This window comes from Corythoichthys intestinalis, chromosome 20 (assembly GCF_030265065.1).
Source record: "Corythoichthys intestinalis isolate RoL2023-P3 chromosome 20, ASM3026506v1, whole genome shotgun sequence".
Lineage (NCBI taxonomy): Eukaryota > Metazoa > Chordata > Actinopteri > Syngnathiformes > Syngnathidae > Corythoichthys > Corythoichthys intestinalis.
This window is the reverse complement of record NC_080414.1, coordinates 32677444-32700454: the sequence shown is the minus strand read 5'-3', so window position 1 is coordinate 32700454 and position 23011 is coordinate 32677444. Positions and strand designations below refer to the sequence as shown.

The following is a 23011-nucleotide window of genomic DNA, read 5'->3' as shown; positions in this document are numbered from 1 at the left end:
CTAAAGCAAACAGCAGTCACATTAGGCAGGCCGGGGAGAGGACATTGTTATGATTACATGTGTAATAGTCCTGGGGGAGGCCCCCCGACTATACGCTGAGCCCCCGCTAATGCAAGCTGCCGTTAAGTGGTTAGCTGCTAATAAGAGTTTTCCTGTCCTAATGGAAAGAAACAGAGGTCAGTTCTCTGCACATAGAAAAACTATTCAGTGAATGCAGCTCAACATTAAATGACTGACTGAGTTACTCTTGTGAGTGACAGATCTTTAGGGTGTTTTTCATACTTTTTGTGTTATTGAATTATTCTTTTTAGTACAATACATTAACAGAAATGAGAGACGAGTCCATTGTGAACGTTGTCCACAATGCTCACTTATGTGTCATATCAGGGTTCTTGCACACTTTTAAAAGTCACATTTAATGCCTTTTAAGATGTTTTAAGACCTTAGAAATAGTGATTTTATCACTAGTAGACACCCAATCCGTTTGAAGTGGGAGGGTGGCAGCGATTCATTCGCCGCCACCCTCCCACTTCAAACAGATTGGACGTCTATGGCCGTCAGTGGCAGGCAATGAATTCATTTTGGGGCATTTGACGTCATTTCCTGTTGATTTTTGGTCCCTTCCTTTTCCTGTTGAGGCATTAAAGTGCGTATGACACCAATAAGCATGTTTATTTTATATATATATATATATATATATATATATATATATATATATATATATATATATATATATATATATATATATATATATTTTTTTTTTTTTTTTTTTTTTAAAACCTGTCCTGTTCAGCTGTTTGACACAGAGAATGGAAGTCTAAGTGCCCGGATTCTGAACAGTTTTAATGTTTCACATGGAGAGTCTGACATACTCCCATTGTGATCATTCAAAATACCTTTTTATTATGACAAAGCAGCGAACAGGAAGGGATTATGGGGGGACAGAAGAAAAGAAATACAAGAGAAGAAAGAAAAGAAACACATACACAAACAACAACAAGAAATACATTGAACATCTAAACTAGTTACTAATATGCTGGTGCTATCGTCAGCGAGATGTATTTCCGGTTTACACCATGTGGGGGCCAATTGGCCAGTGAAAGACGAGAATGGGGGTGGGGGTGTCTATAAGACTATAAGCTAAGTGATTGAAAGGGGTAGAGTGTACACAAATCAGTTCTGTGATCTAGAACCCAGTAATCGTGTGAATCTCTTATGAGTGTAAGCCCGTTGGCGACCAACCCTACGCCGCCTCATCGCCAATCCCGGCACCGGAACCCCCAACCCGAGCATGCCCTACCACATCCAGCAGCACGCAAGCCCCACCGGGCGCGCGACAGCCACGCAGACGGGGTTTATATTTAATGTGGTGTTTTATGTTCCTGAATGAAATGGACCGCTTGGACGTGGAAGCGATCATTTTATATATTCAATTTTTGAACCCCGCACCATGAAAATGAGGGACTTCCTGCTTCAGTCTCGGGTTTAGGACGAATGCGAATGTGACGTCACCCGGGTCAGCATCTCACAATACAGTTATACAGTACATGCAGTACATGCTTTATAGCATGCAGATGGACTGCGGATTCAGCTGATTTTGCAGATTAATTCGTTTATTTTTTGCATCACGCAAGCCAAACGGCTGCAGGCTTTTGTAGCTGCACCAGGGAGAGGCGGGTGAGCCTTTTTGGGTTTCAGAAAGTTTCGGTTCACCCAGAGATCAGCCAAGACAAGTGTGTGACAACTGTGGGACAATGGGACTTACAAGGAAGTGAGTAAACATCGTGTTTTGTATTATGTCAAATACTGGGATCATGGCACATGTTTTAATACTGAGGTGGCTTGCATTTGTGGCTGACAAAGCCCCTTGTCCACCACCGAGAATGCCACTAGGCCGACGACCGGCGTCTTGTCGCAACAATGACATTTTGCGGCTCTCTTCGCGTATTTTCCTCATTCTGAATAATTCCCTCTCAATGGGCTGATTAGTAAAACAGATGAGACCATTCTCCTGCCGACGTCATCCTCCTTTTGGGGACGCTATAGCCCTACAATGGTAGGCATGGCTAAACGGCGGATTAAAAGACTAATTTCTCGTCATCTGCACTTTGCCAAATTGTTGTATATAGTTGAATCGTTGCAAAATATGATCCTAATTCACATAATAATGCTATTTAAGACTTTTTTTTTATCCTGTAGTACGCACTTTAACAGGTCATTTCCTGATGAATTTGGGTTAGTGAAAAGGAAGTGACTCAAGAATGTCCCCAAACGAATAGTAAAATTAACAGGATGAAACCTGTAAATGTCGTAAAATTAACCGGAAGTGACCTGTAAATCGCCCCAAAGTTGGCTGTGAATGCTGTGGTTTCAGTGCCATTGATAGCGGCAGACGTCCAATCAAGTCAAAATGAATTGGATGTTTAGCGCCATCAGTGGCAGCCAGTGAGCTAACGTCGACCTTGTTAAAACGATATATATAGATTTTTGGTGGGAGCATATCGATAACCTTTTGGGCTACAAAGTAGATAGCACCTTTTCAATATATTGTCACATCCGTATTTTGTACTGGGCACTTCTGTTGCTTTCACCAGGGGCCACCCGGTTCTTAAGTAAAAGGTTTTAAAGTAAAGGTAAAACATAGACTCCATAATGATATTGACGGGTCAGATTCAACCTTCACTGCGCCATGCCTTCAAGTAGGGAGCCATCCCACAATCCGCTTCAGTCGGTCGCAGCAACACATCCAATGCCGGATTCATGTTCAAATAGTATGAAAGCTGTGCCACATACAAACAGGAAGGGTTGTCTCAGGAGTGATTTGTTCGAGGATTCAAGGTAATTATTATATTTTTCGTTTTTTCCACAAGAATTTTCAATGTAAACAGCTCTTTGTTGTAAGGCTGCCGCCAAATTGTCTAACAGACAAGCATCATTCTTCGACATACTGTATTTACAGTACGAAAAATAAATGCTTACTGCACTTTTTTTTTTTGCTGTTAACCAAGAATTGAGACTGTTTTACGTCCATATCTATAAAGAATTCAGGGATTTAAGCATTTATTCTCAATCATTTTCACCAGAAAGGCTCTGTTTACATAAGGCAGCCGCCACATTAAATAACAGACTTGCATCATTCTTCAACATATTTACGTAAAATAAATGCGAACTGCATGTTTTTTTTTTTTTGCTTTTGCTTTTAACCAAGAATCGAGACTGTCTTACGTGCATTTCTGTAAATAATTCGGGGATTTAAGCATTTATTCACAAGAATTTTCACCAGAAAAGCTCTGTTTACATATGGCGGCCACTAGCTACATTCACTAACAAACTAGCATTGGACTTCGAGATATTTAAGTAAAATAAATGCTAACTGCACCTTTTTTTTGCTTTTAACCAAGAATTGAGACTGTCTTACACCCATATCTATGAAGAATTCGGGGATTTAAGCATTTATTCACAAGAATTTTCACCGGAAAAGCTCTGTTTACATTAGGCGGCCGCCACATTGACTAACAGACTAGCATCATTTTTCGACATACAGTATTTACGTAAAATAAATGCTAACTGCACTATTTTTTTTTTTTTTTTTGCTTTTAACCAAGAATCGAGACTGTCTTACGTCCATATCTATAAAGAATTCAGGGATTTAAGCGTTTACTCACAAGAATTTTCACCAGAAAAGCTCTGTTTACATATGGCAGCCACCACATTGACTGACAGACTAGCATCGTACTTCGACATATTTATGTAAAATAAAAGCTAACTGCATGTTTTTTTTTTTTGGCTTTTAATCAAGAATCGAGACTGTTTTACATCCATATCTATAAAGAATCCAGGGATTTAAGCATTTAGTCACAAGTATTTACAACGAAAAAAGCTCTTTGTCTGCCACGCCAACAATGCAGGCCCCCTATTAATCGCCTCCGATCCACGTCTCCCATCAATATCATTATGAAGTCTCTGGGTAAAGTAAAGTAAGTAAAAGTTTTTGATTACCATAATTTTCGGACTACAAGGCACAACCGACTAAAAGCCGCCACCCACCAAATTTGACACGAAAACGGCATTTGTTCAGCGATAAGCTACACCGGAGTATAAACTGCAGCTGTCCTCACAGTATTATGAGATATTTACACCAAAAGATATTAATCGGTAACACTATATTTGACAGTGGCATCATAAGACTGTCATAAACCAAATGAATTACCATGAAGCTTTGAACCAATTAGCTGCAAAGTTTCATTGCTTCAAGAAGCTTAATTTGCATATCACTGCTCACTTGGGGGATACAGTCAACCTCTGCTGCCACCTGCTGTCAACACTACTTTCGTCCAACATGCCTCCTAGCATGCATTGTAGCGCTACAGATGTAAATAACAATCAAAATTCATGTTCGGTGCTAATTATTTCTGCAGTTACTGTTCCAGTTGTTTCATTAATTGGTAGTTATAGTATTTGGTAATGCTTTATTTGACAATGGCGCCATAGGACGGTCGTAAGTATGACATGACACTGCCATGAGTATGACAGATGTCATTTTGTATAACCTGGCAAATTATCTCACTTTTGAATAGATGTAAAAGATCCGAGCTGGACATAAATGGAGTTAGTGACATAATTTTGCAGGTGACACTTAATGACATCTGTCATAAGCATTCATTAATGCCCATGATAGTGTCATGTCATAATTATGGCGGTCTTATGACGCCGCCGTCAAATAAAGTGTTACGTATTAACCCAAATAAATCAACAAATAAGCCGCACTGGACTATAAGCCGAAGGATTCAAAATGAGGGAAAAAATTTGCGACTCATAGGCCGAAAATTACTGTAATTTCTCTTACGTTGATGTGACTGCGTTCCCAACTCAATTACTTTTTGGGAGAAGTAATTTGTAACTAACATTACTTTTTTCAAGTAAGATTAACAACACTGCTTGTAGTGTGAGCATAGCATTTGCGTTAGCATTAGCAGTAGCATGGCGAGCATCTTATTAAACTCTCACTTGTTTACAGTTCGTAGTGACGACCTGATGGAATTAATTATTTGAAAATAATGTACTGTTCTTGCTCAATGTGTGTAATCATAAAAGTAACTGTTGCGTTTGTTGGCTTAGTGGCACTACAGTGGTATTAAAAAGTATCGAAACCTTTTGGAATTTTTCACATTTCTGCATAAAATCACCATCAAATGTAATCTGATCATTGTCAAAATTGCATGCATAGATGAAATTACAATGTCTGCTTTAACTAAAACCACCCAAACATTATAAGTTTTCATTATTTTAATGGGGATAGAATGCAAACAATAATAGAAGGGGGAAAAATAAGTAAGTGAACCCTCTGCCTAAGGAGACTTAGAGCAATTGAAACCAATTTTTACCAAACATTTTAAGTTAAGTGTGCGCCCAATCACTGATTAGTGGTTTAAAGCTGCCCTGCCCACTATAAAACACACACCTGATAAGAAATGTCTTGATGAGAAGCATTGTCTGATGTGCATCATGGCTCGGCCAAAAGAGCTGTCTGAAGACCTGCGATCAAGGATTGTTGATTATTATGAAGCTGGGAAAGGATACAAAACCATCTCTAAAAGTCTGGATGTCTATCAATCGACAGTCAGAGAGGTGTTGTCTATAAATGGAGTTTGGCACTGTTGCTTCTCTCCCAAGGAGTGACCGTCCACCAAAAATGACGCCAAGAGTTCAGGGCAGAATACTCAGAGAGGTAAAAAAGAACACTACGGTGTCTGCTAAAGATGTACAGAAATCACCGGCACAGTTCAATGTCTCTGTGCACACATCAACTATATGTAAAACTATGGCCAAGAATGGTGTACATGGAAGGACTCCACAGAGGGAGTCACTGCTGCCTAAAAAAAAAAACATTGTTGCTCGTTTAATGTTCACAGAAAGGCACTTGGACAATCCAGATAAGTTCTGGCAAATATTTTGTGGACTGATGAAACCAAAGTTGAATTGTTTGGGAGTAACACAGAACATCTTGTGTGGAGGAAAAATGTAACAGCTCACCAACATCAACTCATCTCCACCGTAAAGCATGTTGGCGGGAGCATCATGATTTAGTACTGCTTTGATGCCTCAGGGCCTGGACAACTTGCAATCATTAATGGAAGAATGAATTCAAAAGTTTCACAAAATATTAAAAATGATGCTTCACTTACTTTTCCTCCTTCTGTCATTGTTTGCATACTATCCTCATTAAAATATGAAAACCTATAAATGTTTGGGTGGTGTTAAAGCAGACGCTGTTTTTTCATCTGTGTGATTTTGATAAAGACCAGATCACATTTCAATGTGATTATATGCAGAAATGTAAGAAATTCCAAAAGGGTCAGATACCTTTTTCATACCACTGTAGACTGAATTAATCATTTATGTCTCAGGTCATCATTTTAAATTTGACGCTGTTGAAGCAATTTTTTAATGATTGCCCTTATAATATACTTGCTTTAAAAAAAAAAATTAAATCGGCAAAAAAATAAATAAATCGGCAATCGGCTGATTTTTTTTTTTTTTTAACTTATCCGCATTGGCATCGGCATTTGAAAATCCCATATCGGTCGACCTCTATTTAAGACAATTTAAGACCTTGATTATCCGGATTTTTTATTTAAGATACTTTAAAAAAGCACTCGCGGAACCCTGAATATTGGTTGGAATGGTTGAGTTTGTCTTCATGAAAAAAAACATGAGCTCAGAAACCTTTGCCAGCAAATAGCAATCATAACAGTGCACACGTGCTAGTAGACAGGGGCTATCATATATCTACCAACACCAGAAGAACCAGGTATAAGCAGTGCAGACGGGGAAAAAAACTTAACCTCTGAGGGGAAGCAGCTCAACTACGAAACAAGGCCTCACTGTTCACAACTTCACCCCCACACAGACATCACCTTGCTAGGCACACTTTTGCATCCTGCTTCATACACGCTGCCCTATCCAGAAATATAACCACAATTGCGTGTGCATCCCCGGTATAATTAACCGGCATCTATGAGGGGGGAAAAAAAAAAAAACTTCAATAAGTCAAATAAATAAAAAGTCACTTTTAATGAAGCCTTTCACGCTCAATCAAGCTTAAAGTCTGATCACACAGAGCGATGGTGAACATTCAACTAAAACAAGACACACTGGACAGTTTGAATCAGACAAAAAATATATATATATACTTTCAAAATCTTTACAATAAGCTTGAATGTACACAGAGGAGTGCGCACACCTACACTTTTAACTCCTCAAACAAGTCTTTGTACCCTGGCGTCAGTGTAAAAATTACTTTTTCAGCAACAACTTTTATACAAATGTGCAAAATTCGGATTGATGTGGAATCCTTCAGCGCGCAGTGTACAGGTCCAGGATTTTCGGGTGCTCTCGTTCCACCTCGGTCCCCGCCCTCTTGGTTTTAAACACGGCTCCTCGCTGGTTAGCCTTTTCATTTTTCAAGTAAAGTGCTCCTCTAGCAAAAACCACACGGCATGAGATCAGTCTCGTATTTTTTTTTTTTTTTTTTGCCACTGTTAAAAATAAATGAAATCACAGACCCAACAGTCCAATGTGAGACAAAATGGGAATGTTTTTTTCCACAGTAAAAAAAAAACGTCTGCAACACTTGAGTTTCTCCTAGACAGGGAATCATACAAACTCCAGCTTGCCATGGCCGCTGTACATTCCCCAGTGGACGAGGGATAGTATCTTATCATTACTGAGGTCCGTCTGCCTCATCTTATCGCAGGTCAGACAGCAGTTTTCGTGACCCGTGACGGGCACCATGCACTCCAAGTCCAGCTTTGCCACATGGCCTTTCTTGGTATGGTGGCCGTGGAAGCTGTAGTGAAGCCGCGACAGCATCTGCTGCCGTTGATCCTGTAGCCGCTTGTTCTCACTGCGCAGCATACGCAGCGCCAACATGATGAGTAGCACCAGTATGAGGCCGCCGGCGATGGGGACGGCGATCACCGCAGCTCGGAACCACACCTCCTTGGCCGAGGCTAACTCCTGAACACGCGTCACCAGGTTTCTGTTGTTGCCCTCTTGCTGGTATCGACCATGATCTGCAAAAAGAGTGAAAATTAAGATGGTGAACCAAATTTTCTCACTTGATTAAAAGCTTTTCTGGTGATACTTTTGAGTATTTAAAGGGACAAACAATATACCGTATTTTTCAGACAATAAGTTGCTTTTTTTTTTTTCCCCCATAGTTTGGCTGGGGGTGCGACTTATACTCAGGAGCGACTTATGTGTGAAATTATTAACATAGTATGATTTCACATGTTATTTTGGTGTTTTGGAGTGACACTGATGGTTTGGTAAACTTGTTAGCATGTTCTTTATGCTATAGTTATCTGAATAACTTAATAGCTATGGCCACGTTCGCGTTCTGCCATTGGCAATGTGTGTTCAATTGTATTATTGACTTTTTAATATTGAACTGCATGCTTTTAGTTTGTGGCGCTTTCACGCCCATGTGAGGGTGCACACGCACTTGTTTACGTGAAGAAGACCGCTCACACGCCAGAAGAAGACGGACAGCTACGCAGCTTGAGTGAGTGGGAGAGTTATCAAGAAACACGGCTGCGAACCTACGTTCATTGTTTATGCTGGTAAAATATCTCTACAGAGGTAACGCCTGTGTGTATCATCATTTCTGTTGTTGTTGTGTGTTTTCCACCCACGATCAGACACTTAAAGCCAGTTGTGTGGTTGTTTGAACGATGTGCTAATGCTAGCGAACACATGCTAACCGTTTGTGTCATTGCTGTAACAGCACCTAATTATCATTTATTTATGTTGATGCGAACCTGTTTGGTATCGAGGACGAAATTGATTTTGCAAATTATATGGACGTCAAGCATCGTCATTTGGGAGTTTAACTCGCTATATAGCCAGGACCGAGCCGTAGCGTCCTGGTGAGGACAGTATATTCGCATTTCGTTGTTCATGCGCTGTACACTTATTCAGCATGTTGTTCTGTATTGTATTTTAATATTAAATTGCCTTTTAAGATGACAGATCTGTTCTATGTGTTGGATTTTATCAAGCAAATCCCCAAAGTAAGTCCCCCAAAATGCGATTTATACTCCGGTGCGTCTTATATATGTTTTTTTCTCTTCGTTGGGCATTTTATGGCTGGTGCGACTTATACTCAGGTGCGACTTGTAGTCCGAAAAATACGGTACCTTTAACATGTCCATTGCAGCAGAACGAATCTTGTTTATTAAGACATTTTGTGATTTTTTTTTTTTTTTTTTATAGTTGGGAAAAACGTAAATAAAATTTCCAGGAAATGGCCTCCTGTAGTGCAGGCAGACATTTTATTAATGCTGGTACTCTTTTAGCCAATCGAATGCAAGTATCCCAGCTTGCACTGCTAAAACAAACCTCCTTAAAACTAGTTAAATTCCCTTGTTTTCAGTGTAAATCTACTACAAATAAGTGAAATTCTCTGCCAGTGCTTCAAGTAAATTTTACTCAATTAGATTTCTTGAAATAAGAAAAATCGCGCGCTGAAAATAAATTTAAGAGACTTATTTGAAGCAATAAATTAGTATATTTAATCTTTCACAAAGCTTTGAAATGTCAAAATGTTCTTAATTCAAGGATATTGCTCAAAACATTATTTGAAAGCAAATTTTTCTTGACTTAGTTGAAAAATGACCAACTTTTAGATGTATGGGCTTAATAAGAACAAATAATAATATTTACTTAAAGTAAGTGGAATAATCTGACGCAATAATTTGTTCACTAGTATTTAACACTCAAAACAAGATGGGCAAAATTATTTGACTAGATAAAAAAAAAAAAAAAAATCAATTAAGAACGTTATAAATTTGCAATGTAGTCATCCTTACCCGTGACGTCAGTAATACCAGTTCCCATGCACCTGTGTTTGAGTGTACAGTGTTAATAAACATCGGTCTAATTTAAGCAGCATAATTTTTGTGTTTAAACATTTGTTCTCGCCTATAGACCCTACCCACCGATGTCACAAAACCACGTGCTCGCTGTATGGTTCCGCCCACTTGTCCGTCATTTTGTCTCTGTATTAGTATTGGTTTCAATTGATCGAGGAATTTAAAATGCATTTCATGGAAGACCCGGTGCTTTCTGATGCCGTAAACTCACTGGATGTGTTGCATAAAAGGCGTTATGTGGAAAAGCTTCGTTCTATACAGTCGCCAGATCCATATTTGATGCCCAAATCGATGTTTTTCGACCCACTGTCTTCGCCCTGTCTGCCTGACATCTGCTACGCTGATATTTACAATTATCTTGTCCACACAAAATCAGCCTATTCTCACGAAAATTTGAAAAACTTCAAGAGCTTGGAGGCTTATAAATACTTCGTTGCTGGTTGGGTGAAACAGGTCCTCGTCCACGAAAATTCGGCAGGAATCTATCTTGTGCTTGGAAAATCTTTTGTTATTGCTAACATCCACTGTCAAGTCTAATGTATTTCATGTCGTTTGTCAATGGAGTTAAGGCTTTTAATGTTTATATGGTTTAGCGATAGCACTCTCACTACATACATACGTGTATGTTGTCGGCGATTAGCCTAGCAATGATCTTAATTGTGGTTATTTGTCAGCCCAAAACCCTCTAAGTATATCTTAAATGCATCTTACCGGATATAAAATGACTACTACATAGTCTGTGGTGATTTTTTGGTGCCCAGTTTTCACGTCGAATTGCAGCCGTCCATTTCGCTCTCCTCTTTGGATCCCTCGGAATACGGTAAAACTTCAAGTCTCTCCTTCCATCTTCTCTGTTAGTGCAACCAACAGCCACACACGCCTTCACCATTTTGATTATTAATGTTAAGGAGCAGAAAAACACGCCGTAAATAGGAGGAATGTACGTAGCCGTAACAGGTTAACACTATGTTTTGACGGACAATTGGGCGGTACCATTCAGGAGAGCGGAGTTGTGACGTCACGTGGGTAGGGTCTATACGAGGTCCAAGAAATTTGTGATTTGGACACTTAAATAAATTGATTAAGTGTAATCCACATAAATACCATTTACTATATACTTAGCGTTGTCAGTCTCTGAGCCAAATTGGACTTTTACCCCATTACTTTGTTATGCACTATGGATTTGCAGTAAGGCTGCAACAACTAATTGATTAAGTCGACTAAAATCAATTAACGAATTTGATAATCGATTTTTACCGGCAGCTATTTGCAGTCCTGTTTGGGTCGTTGTTTGTGTGCGCGCGCGCCAGTGATTAGAGCAAGAGAGAGAGAGTTCACTGCTACATTCAGGTTGGGTTGCTGAATCAATAATATTCTGAAGTGTCGAGAGTTAGATTATCTTTTGTGGTGTGAGATCCAGCGTGCCTCTGTCAGAGGTGAGTAAATAAACCAATTGTCTTGTTTGTTTTCTGTGTTGATGAGACATTACTACTTAGCACATAGCGCTAAGCTAGTTAGCGGTTACGCTCATCAGTGTCTTAAGTGTCCGTTTGTATTGTATTTTGGAGCAGCATGTTAGCAGTTCAGTTATTGTTTGATAGTAAAGTTGTCTAATTTCTTTTTATAAAGGAAGCACACATATATAACCCTTTAATATAACATCTTAGAGTCTCCTTTCAACACAAACTGTAAATTGTCATACAAGAGAGCGTGCTTTGAAATTGGATTTGGATTGTATTTATGAACAACAGCTTGTTTAAAAAAAATAAATTAAAAAAAAACGGATTCATCACAGTCTGCCCCCTGCTTATTCGATTTTGTTGTTTAGTTTGTTTACAGAAAATAAATGAATCGTTGACACAATTTTTGTCAGTGCTTTGCCCACAAGAATAAAACACTGTCAATCAGCGCACTTTTTTTTTTTTTTTTTTTTTTTTTTTTTTATGTATTCATTATTTATTAAACAGGACATTTGTCTGATTTGTGTACGGTACTGAGAGATAACTTTTATGTTTTATACTCATAAAGTTTATTAACCTTGATTAAAAACAAAGAAATACAAGTTTTATGTACTGAAAACAGTAAAGTTGTAGACTACAGTTAAGTCAGGAAGCTGTCATAAAATATTGTTTATGAAGGATGCACTTTTTTTTTTTAAATGTGTTTATTATTTCCGCGACCCGCGTGAGGAATAGCGGCATGGAATATGAATGAATGAATATTTATTATTTATTAAACAGGACATTTGTCTGATTTGTGTTCAGTACTGAGAGATAACTTTTGTTTTATACTAATAACGTTTATTAAGCTTTATTAAAAACAAAGAAATACAAGTTTTATGTACTTAAAACAGTACCATTGCAGACAACAGTTAAGTCAGGAAGCTGTCCTAAAAGATTATTTACAGTATAAAGGATATAGTCATCCATTTGGTCTTCAATGTTAATTACAACATGCCTAAAACAACTTCAAGTTAAAATGTAAAGGTAATTGGAGAAAAAATGACGTCCGATTAGTCGATTAATTGTTTAATTAATCGTCCCGTTAATCGATTATACAAATAACCGTTAGTTGTAGCCCTAAAATGCAGATTAAAATGTTTACATATTTTTAAATTGTCATCGTTTTTTGGATAAAATGCCCTCCACATGCTACATGTTCACCGTCCATAAAGCAAAAAATAAAATAAAATATAGGTAAGAAAATTAGGAATAGGGACAAAAAACAAATCGCCCAACTATAAGCCAAAATTACAAATTTGACTTCATAAAAATCAGATCCATTCAACACAAGAGAATGGATTTTTTTTTTCTTTTAAATAATGAGAATTCCTATCTGCACACCTGGGGAATTACAAATCTTTCTCAGTGGAGAAATTACAACGTGAGCATAAATTGTAAACGGGATATTCCCCATTTTCCTGTTTTAGCCTATTACAGTCTAAGTGTAAAGCTGGAAAGTAGAGAAATAAGTAAGGGGGGGTGCATGGCTGGGCAAAAGGACTGTGAACAAAAAGTGTTTAAAGACCTCTGCAGCTAAATCTATTGCTTTGGGGACAGGAAAGAAGAAAAAAAAATGAATATTTACAAGGAGGGAATCATAAAATTCCCCAGGAGGGATCACTTTTTAATTTATGTGAAGGGCTTTTTATATTTAATTGACCCTGAAATGCAAATAAACATTTTCTAACAGTAAATGCTTCTACTCCTCTTACCTGTGGAGTCCCTTGTGTGTGCCAGGTCATGCAGGCCTCTGTAGTTACACATGTCGTCGTGGCAACAGTCCAGAGTGGCGGCACCGGCGAGGGCGTCTGAGGCCCTCTGGTTGCTGCAGACGTCGCCAGCGTTGGCGATGGGGTCTAAACACCCGTGTGTGAGGGGAGAGTTGGAGCTTAGTGGGTCCAACACCTTGGTGAAGCAGGCGTTTAGCTCAGACTTGCACATGTATCCTGTGGCCACACAGTGAGGTGCATCACAGTAACACCTTATTTCCCCTGGTAGTGGTAGAAATTTGAGATGATGGTTAGTTAAGACTGCAAAAGTGACATAGGTTTCACATCTTTAGCTTGGCATGTAAGAGTTCTTGAGCATTTGGGTCCTTGTAGAACCTCTGAACCTGTATCTTTAAGTTCAACGCATAATTTTGAAAGGCTTAAAACAGTGTTGTTTTACATCAACGATGACGATAACGAAAATATTTCGTCAGCGAACAATTTTTTTCATGACAATGACGAGCTAAAAACATGTCATGGGAGACTAAAACATAACGAGACGATGTCCGTTTTCATCTGATGAAATGAGAACTAGATGAAAATTTGCCATAGTTTCCGTGTTAAGTTCACAATGTGTCACATTTTCTTATCGTATGTGTATCATAGCAGTGTTTGGTCGTGTCACGCATGTGACGTTCCAGATTTGACTTTTGTGAAATACGTCAGGTGCTGCTTGGTAAGTTTTGTTTCCTTATCTTGGCTAGATGTGCCATGTTGCTTTAGCCTTTAAAGGTCTGTGCTGTGTTATCATCACACACTAAATGTAACTTGTACCATTAGCATAGTGTTCGCATTAGCATTAAGCAGGGTGACTGTCGTCTTAAACTCTTGGAAAACTTTTTACATACAGTTTGTGGCGTCCAGGTGAGTTTTCATTGACTAAAACTAGACGAAGACGAACACATTTTGAAATGACTAAAATATGACTACGACTAATAAGTATTTTCGTCCAAAAGACTAAGACGAAAATTAAAAGGGCTGCCAAAGACAACACTGGCTTCAAGTTCTGTCTGTGTTCCGTGCCTATCAAGCGTTAAAACTTGGGAGTGGTTTTGTGTAATTGGTCTGAAAATCATTAACTCACTAAACACAATGACGTTGTTCAACTCTGTGCCAGCAATGTAAGGACAGAAGAACAATTACTATAAACAATTATGCATAAGCTGGCAACAATCCGTATTTTCCACACTATAAGTCACACTTATCAGCCTTGAATTTTCTCAAAAGCAGACAGTAAGGGAGTTCCAAAAAATCGATTATTAGATGCATCGCGATTCGACACGTGATGATTCGATTACCATTCATAAAGGTTCAAAAACGATGATTTTCCTTAATAGCTTTATGACAACTGCTCGTAGCGAAACGAAATTCAAGACACGTCTGCCGCTACTCCTTTTCAGTGTTGTTAATAACGGCGTTACAATATAACGGCGTTACTAACTGTGTTATTTTTTTCAGTAGTGGGTAATATAATTAATTACTTTTCTCATCTTGGCAACGCCGTTACCGTTACTGAGGACGGAAAGGCATGCGTTACTATGCGTTATTATATTGGTCGAAAAGTCTGAGGGAGACAGACTCACCGAGACGACAGAGCAGAGCAGGAGTGGGGAGGAGGCAAGAAAGTTGTGATGCCGAGCAAACGCGATGCTAGGTAGCTCCAATAATACCTGTTGTAGCCGATAGCATACAAACTACGCCCGCATGTTATGGTAGATATGGTAGATATCACATGTACTGTATATAGATATAACTAGATGCAAAATGACAGACACGGCACTAGATGCGTTAGTAAACAGCCGCCATCTTAAAGCAGTAGATCTTTTATTACGGCTCTGTTGTAGAGAACCTTCCTAGCGAACCTAAGTAACTTTTTATCTAAAATACTTCTAAATCGGCAAAATCTTGACTTGAATCTATCTTTAAATGATGACACAGTTTTAAAACTTTCATATGTCGAAGGTAGAGAGAAGGGAACTAATGCAATAATGGGAGCAATTTTAACAACTTTTAACAGTTGATTCAGGGTAAAGGGTAAGAGTGTGACAATATCTCGATACAGCGATATATCGCGATATTTTGCAACCCGATCGGTTATCGATATGCTCCCGCCAAGTATCGATACTTTTATTTAACATATTGGCCATACAATGGAGTATGGATGCTGTCAACTGCTCAATGTTTGTTGAGCAATTCCTTGGCGGGCCACTAGGGGCGCTCGGGAGTGGCGGTGAGGGTAAAGTGCGCACAAGTTGTCTAGAGAAGAAGAAGAGGAAGCTCAAGTGGGTTGAAAAAATAAAAAAAGCTCCGTGAGAACGGTGGAGGAAAAAATGAGAAAAATATTGCTACAAATCACACATGGGGACACACTTTAGATTTTACACCAACAAGAAAGGAAGTAAGGTGAACAAGGACTTTGCTGTATGCAAGAATTGTCTAAGAAAAATAAGTTTCACTGGGAGCTGGTGACGTAGTGGACACTGGAGTTTGTGAACTTTGCTTTCATCACTTCAGGTAAGAAAGTTTTGCAATGTAATTGACTTTTTAACTTACATGTATTTTTTTGATGACATTTGGTGTTGAATGATATAAAATAAACCAGGACCCTAAACTGGATGAAAATGAATATCGAACAAGCCCTCATGAATTTACCGATTTATTTGATATTATTTGAGAACCACTTTCCATCTAGTTTACTACACAAACTGTTATTACTGTCATTTTGATACAATAAGCTATAAAAATTGTTTGAATAGGTTCCAAGATATATAAAGTGATGTGCATGATAATTAATGTTGCTTACATATTAAAAATAGGTAATTTTTGCACTTTTAATTTCTATACATTCAATTCATATTTCTTTTAAATCAATACTTCCAACACAAAAAAAGAAAATCAGGATTTCAACTCAAAAGCTATGAAGTAGCTAATATTTTTTGTTTTATTTTGTTGTTTTTAAGGTGAGGAAGACTGTGACTGAGCAAGTCTGGCATCTTAAATGCTGAAGCAGATAGTGGAAGTGCTCAAACCATGCAAATAAGGTCATATAAGAAGAAAAGACCCACCAATTTTATCATTGCCCCACTCCAAGCTCAACTGCTGACACCTATGGCACTTTTTATTTATTATTATTATTATTTTTTAAAGATTTAAAACTTTAAAGAAATTAAGGGTGCCATTCATCATGATCTTTCCAAGCGATATCAGTGGTTGTGGTTTGTTTCCTCTATATGTGCAGGTGCACAATTTGCAGTAGATTTATATTTTACAGCAATGTTGCACAGAAAAGGTGTCACTGTTTAATAAATGACTTAAACAGTATTTTTTTTCTATTTTTAAATATCTTTTTTTCCCGTTTCAACAGTTGTATCGTAGAATGTCATGTATCCAATTTCTGACCAATATATCGAAAATCGCTGCATCGTGATATCGTGAGATAATCGTTATCGTGAGCCTTGTATCGCGAATCGTATCGTATCGTGAGGTGCCCTGAGGTTCCCACTCCTAGTAAAGGGTAAATTAGGGTAAAGAATTGGGCTCGGGCCAACTGAATCAAAAACCTTCACAAAAAACTTTACATAGTGTGGCCAATGTTTTTTTGTTTGTTTGTTTTTGTTTTGTTTTTTTTTTGAGGAAAAAAAAAAGTAATTATCACCAATTACTTTGGCAAGGAATTAATTACTCTTACATTCAGGTAATTGAGTTACTAACGCAATTACTTTTTGGGAGAAGTAATTTGTAACTATAATTAATTACTTTTTTTCAGTAAGATTAACAACACTGCTCCTTTTCAAAAGACTGGAAAATAAATTTATCTATGAGACCGGCGGTCGGACTTCAGTGCGCAAGTTATTTTTTAGAGCGAGAGAGGAAGAGAGATGGTCCGTTGCTCCTTTCAGTTGTCTAGCAGTAGTTTCAAGTCATGTCAATTGAAAAATGTCCTGAATGTGTTGCTAAGACCCGTGTGCGTCTATAAAAGGTGAGTACACGAACAGTCTTGTACTGCTTAGCCTTTATTGTTGCTTTTTTTTTTAGATGTTAACAGCTAGTGTCGAGCGCTAAGCTAATCAGCTAATTCGCTAACGTGCGTTAGCTGTTGTTTGTTTGTGTACAAAAGTCACTCCATATGTGGAATGTGTAAAACCATGATTGAGTACAGCGGTAACACTACAAAAATGCGAAATAGTACAGAAATCTGTGAAAACAAAGTAAATTGGTTTAAAAAAAAAAAAAAGTCTTATTTCTAAAGACACTTTGTTTCCAGAAAATGTGGACTTCATTCCACCTGTGTAAATTGTATTGTATTGTTGAGAGAAATAAGTACTGCCTTTAAAATGGTTAATGTTTTTGCACTTTCTTGTATTAAAAAAAAAAAAAAAATCAGTTGAAGGGCAGGTTTTTGTTGTATGGGCATGTTTCCATCGTTCCGGTTGAATCATTCAGATATTTTGAATAAATAATGGAGATAAATTTGTTTGGCTACTTTATTAATTAGTAATGCGCGATGCATCGATAATCGTGATAACCGTGATCATCGTCAACACCGTGATCATTGTTCAAGAATCGACTCTCAGCGCCCTGAATCGTGATCGAATCGAATCGCGGGGTGCCTAAGATGGCACACCCTTAGCCGACAGTGCGCCTTAAAATCCGATGCGCTTTATATATGGACCAATATTGGTTAATCATGGCATGAAATTCCCTTAAGCGGAGCTCCATCTAGTGGATGCGTAATGCAACCCCAACCACTACTACTACTGCACCTTATAATGGTGTGCGCCCTATATATGAAAAATATGATGCTCCTTATAGTGCGGAAAATACGGTACATTCTGAGCATGTATATCCAGTTTTTGTGTCATTTCTGTAGAGTTGTTTGACATGAGATTTTCTCAAAAGTAAAATACTTGCCTGGGTGCAAAAAATACAGCTTTAATAGAACTTTACTGATGTTATTGCAGCATTTATATTACATTTTTGAATCAATTAAGCTTCATATGCCATTTAACTAAACAGGAACTAGGTAGTGCTGTGTATAATTAGTGGTTTGTTCACTAAAGTCAATTTCTTTTAACTCAAATGGAAACTCATAAAGAAGGAGCGGGGGTTTCGGAGTGGCGGCGGAGAGGCTCCTTTTCCCATTTGCACGCAAGCGAGCTTTACTTGTGGCTTCATTGCTGAGAAGGAGGGGGGATGACACACTGAGGTCCCGTGCAGCTACCTTATCATTACGACTGCCTGCTGCTTCTAAACCAGACCCGGTCATTAGTTCATCCATGTCTTCTGTTCTTTCACAGCATACACTCACAAACCACGCTAGGTATACTCAAACGAGCCTTTCACAAGCATTAGTAAGGGAAAGCATATTTTTGTAACCCCTTTCAAAATACTTGGTGGGTATTTATTGAGGATAAAAGATACTAGGTGAAATATAGATCACTTCATTGTAGTGCACTTGATGATCTCTCACAGCAAACTAATGCACACGGTACACACACTAGTTGGAACTCACAGGAAATACAATTTTGTACTGTTATGCTAATAAATTACAATTTACCTTTTATGTTATAGAACCCCAGTGGTGGAACGTAACGAAGTAAAAGTACTTTGTTAATGCACTTAAGTACATTTTTGTGTATCTGTACTTTACTTGAGTGCAATTATGAAGTGGTACTTTTTACTTTTACTTCACCTTCACCTTACACCTATCTGTATATTTTACTACTTTTCAATTTGTCGCCTGCGTTACACTTTTCTTTTGTTTGTTTTTTCTCATTGTGAATGAATATTTTCGTTTCCATGCCTCCGGCGCAATCGATAAGCCCCGTGCAACTATACCGTAACCGAGGCAACATGAGTACAAGTAAGATTAGGTAGGTAAACAAGATATTGGCCAATGAAAACCAACAGTGAGAGGAGCGCACCTTTAGATTGGTGCTGCACACTCTTGTATAGTACGTGGCGGTATGCCCCTGATAGTTGCTAAGTAGATAGTTGCTATTAAACTGCATTTTGGAGTTGTTTGAGCTTGTTAAGCTTCTGTTTACAATACAGTGAATTTTATTGCTTGTTTTTCCCATTCTGCAGTTTTGAATAAAATTGAGCAGTCAAAGAATTTTCTGGTTCTTTGAATATTGGCTCTGACCTCTGTGTGTAATGTATATATTACACATATACCGATAATCGGCCGATTATTAGCGCCGATATTTGGAAATTTCACGTACATTGGTATCGGCCTTTTTTTTTTTAATCTGGCCGGCCAATATTTTTTAAAAAATCAATTTAAACTGGGCTCTCTGCTGACAGTGTCCTGCACTAGTATTCACCTCATCCTCTGATTGGCTAAATGGTAAATGGAGTTACACTTATACTGCGCCTTTCCACCTTTTTTAAGGCCCTCAAAGCGCTTCACACTACTTCCTCATCTACCATCTTCCTCATCTCCATTGTGGTGATGCAGCACCAGGAGCAACTTGGGGTTTAGTATCTTGCTCAAGGACACTTAGACGAGGTCATCAGGACGAAGAATTCAGGGGAAAATTCAGGGAGCTATTATCTAAGTTTTTATTTAACTTTATAAGAGGTGCTGCTGAGGCTGAGAACTCCCTGTATTTTTGTTGTACTGTATTTTCTGTGGAAAAAAAATTGAGAGGCATTTATTTAACCTTTTATTCAACTTTACAAGCACTGTTTCTGAGTTTCTGAGTCTTGGAAATTCAGGCACTTCTGGAGTTAGAATTTGTGCGATTCAATAAACATGCTTTAAGTATTTCAATGAAGTTCATTGTTTGCATTGTTTTTTGTTGTTTTTTTCGTCAATTTTTACACTTTTACTGCAATTGAATTTCAGCTCCAAAAATCTGTTATCGGCCTTTCTAACCACTAATAAACGATATCAGTCCTGAAAAACCCATATCGGTCGATCTCTAATATATTATCACATTTTTGCATTGGGAGAAAATACTTTTTATTTGCAAAGTAAATTTGAAAGCAAGCACTTTTGTACTTTCACTTGAGTAATTTTTTTGCCCCTGTATCTGTATTTTTACTTCAGTAAAACCAAAAGTAGTTCATCCATTTCTGTAGAAAACTTTTTAGGCTGCAATATCGGCTGCTCAGTAGCTTTACATAGTTACACTTTTTAAACTTGATAATCATTTTTTTTAATAGTTATTGGATTTGATATCAGAATATTGTTCCAGCTTGTGAGCAAGAGGAAAAAATCAAATTTCTGTATATCTTAGTGCCAGTCTCCCTCCTCTCTGAACGTTTCAGTGTAGAAGCGCATTCATTAGATCAGTGTTTTGCCTAGGAATGATTGGAGCTGCAGGGCCGGGCAGGTCATTTGGAGAATATTTCATTAGAAAGGAGAGGCCCCTTTGTGGGCTGAAAGGGGTGGAAGAGGAGGGGGGTCGACCTGAGCACGGAAGCTTTTTGGCCCAGTTTACTTTATAAAATGAATGGCAGCTTTAAAACTGAGTTCCACTGAAACGATCCTTGGAAACAAAATGCCATATTGCCTCTTATTTTTAAAACAATGACTTCACGTGGAAAGCATGTCAACAGTTAATATATTATTATTACATTGAAGCGTTATTGTTTTCTTGCATTAACCAAATTGAAAATGATTATTAATCCGAAAAACGAGATTATAATTTGGCAAAAAGGCTACTTATATTGGATTTTGGGAGAATGTTATCACAGGTAAACCTCGAAGCATTTTGGGACGAATTTCACCCTTTAGCGGAGGCGCCAAGGGAAAAAAACGTAGCAGGGACACAGAGTAAAATATATACCTTTAGTGAGAAGGACAGCCATGGCGCAAAGTTCCAGTTGGAGCCAAATCGAAATCAAACTGAAGTGACGATCCATTGACGCCAAAGTCGATGCGCTACACGCGCTCGTGTGTCCACAACTTGCAGCAATTTGGTCTCCTGAGCCAAGAGCTGGACGTGAAAAAATAACACTTTACATGAAGCTATGGAGAAAAACAGGCCATTCCTACTCATAAGAGTAATATCGCATTTCCGAAAAAAGTACAAAAAGGCTCTGAAATGCTTCCTCTCAAGGATGGAAGCATAGAAAAGTTGCTTTTAAAACCAAAAGTCACCACGTTAGAAGGAACTCAAAACACTGCGTCTACTTCAAGTCCAAAGAAGAAAAAAGGAGAGGGTATAGTCCTGTTGTGGAGCGTTTCAAATTGTAAAGTTAAAACTGTTTGTCCGTCGTTCAGTCTTTCTTTCGCTGTTACCGATGACGTTGGAGGAACATTTTAGGAATCCTGGAAGAGGAATCTGTTGAAAACGACGAACAATTCCGTTTCGTCAGACAGTAAGACCAGACGCGAAGTAGCCAAGATATAACAGAAGAAATAGCTGTGGTCCGCAAAAGTCCCGCCCCTTCAAGTGGATTGGTCAGTTTATCAGGAAGGTTTGTGACAATCCTTCATCCGTTTGACTTGCTTTCAAAATAAAGTCCCATTATTTGAGGAGGAAATTTAAAGTTTTCGAGTAGGTGCTGTATTCAAATGAAGTGATGAATGTCCCCCAAAATGAATGCAAAAATGGAGCACATTCATTTAAAAATAAGAATGATACCAAGCCTGTCTATCAGATTTAAAAAATGACTGTCCATAGAGTAAGTATTCCTGTCAAAACAAAGTATTCATTTGGGTATTAAATAGGTGGGTGTTATATTTAATGTTTTAGATGACTAAACTACAGACTTCATAATGATAGTGACGAGGCGCGGAGCCGATTAATAGGGAGCCTGCATGGTTGGCGTGGCCGTCAAAACTGACCAAGTGGAATCACAGACAAAGAGCTTTTTTCGTTGAAAATTCTTGTGAATAAATGCTAAAATCCCTGAATTCTTTATAGATATGGACGTAAAACAGTCTTGGTTTTTGGTTAAAAGCAAAAAAACGTGCAGGTAGCATTTATTTTACGTAAATATCGCGAACCATGAGGCTAGTCTGTAAGGAAATTAGAGGCCGCCATATGTAAACAGAGCTTTTCCGGTGAAAATTCTAGTGAATAAATGCTTAAATCCCTGAATTCTTTATAGATATGGACGTAAAACAGTCTCGATACTTGGTAAAAGCAAAAAAATAAAAAACGTGCAGGTAGCATTTATTTTACGAAAATTTTGCAAACTATGAGGCGAGTCTGTGAGGAAATTAGCAGCCGCCATATGTACGCAGAGCTTTTGCGGTGAAAATTCTTGTGAATAAATGCTTAAATCCCTGAATTCTTTATAGATATGGACGTAAAACAGTCTCGATATTTGGTTAAAAGCAAAAAAAACAGCAGGTAGCATTTATTTTTCGTAAATATTGCAAATTATGAGGTTAGTCTGTAAGGAAAGAGCTTTTTCCGTTGAAAATCCTCGTGAATAAATGCTTAAATCCCGAATTCTTTATAGATAATGACATAAAAGAGTCTCGATTCTTGGTTAAAAGCAAAAAAACAGTTTGCATTTATTTTACGTAAATATGTCGACGAATGATGCTAGTCCGCAGCGGTTAATTTCCCCCATTGATTTGTTTTTTCACATTTCAAAATGTATGTATGGTACAAAAAATATAATAATTATCTTGAATCCTCGAACAAATCACTCCTGAGACAATCCTTCCTGTTTGTATGCGGAATACCTTTCGTACTTTTATGCTAAACTCAGCGTTCAATCACTGCATGTGTCGCTGCGACCGACTGCGAATAACTGAAGCGGATTGTGGATGGCCCCCTGCTTGACGGCATTGCGCAGTGGCTAGCCGATGTGAGCCATCAATACAATTATGAAGTCT

At 38.1% G+C, this 23011-nt stretch overlaps 1 protein-coding gene and 1 long non-coding RNA gene across 2 annotated transcripts; one reads left to right on the top strand and one right to left on the bottom strand.

Annotated features, from left to right (window-relative positions):
- Nucleotides 1–787: 787 nt before the first annotated feature.
- On the bottom strand, nt 788–22088 carry bambia (BMP and activin membrane-bound inhibitor (Xenopus laevis) homolog a). Its single transcript, XM_057824890.1, has 3 exons — nt 21003–22088; nt 13150–13428; nt 788–8075 (listed from the first exon to the last, which is right to left on the bottom strand). The coding sequence occupies exons 1-3, from the start codon at nt 21076–21078 to the stop codon at nt 7657–7659; spliced, it is 774 nt and encodes a 257-aa protein (XP_057680873.1). The 5' UTR covers nt 21079–22088; the 3' UTR covers nt 788–7656.
- On the top strand, nt 15495–16527 carry LOC130908939 (uncharacterized). The gene is made up of 2 exons (XR_009061676.1): nt 15495–15720; nt 16167–16527. It is a non-coding gene; the product is annotated as an uncharacterized LOC130908939 (long non-coding RNA).
- Nucleotides 22089–23011: the final 923 nt, after the last annotated feature.

What these genes read in the sequence shown, in the direction of transcription:
- bambia (XM_057824890.1), bottom strand. Translation starts at nt 21,078, where the DNA reads ATGGATCGTCACTTCAGTTTGATTTCGATTTGGCTCCAACTGGAACTT. An exon ending in GGCTGTCCTTCTCACTAAAG is followed by an intron (nt 13,429 to 21,002) that starts GTATATATTTTA and finishes TACCACTACCAG; the next exon opens with GGGAAATAAGGTGTTACTGT. An exon ending in ACACACAAGGGACTCCACAG is followed by an intron (nt 8,076 to 13,149) that starts GTAAGAGGAGTA and finishes CTCTTTTTGCAG; the next exon opens with ATCATGGTCGATACCAGCAA.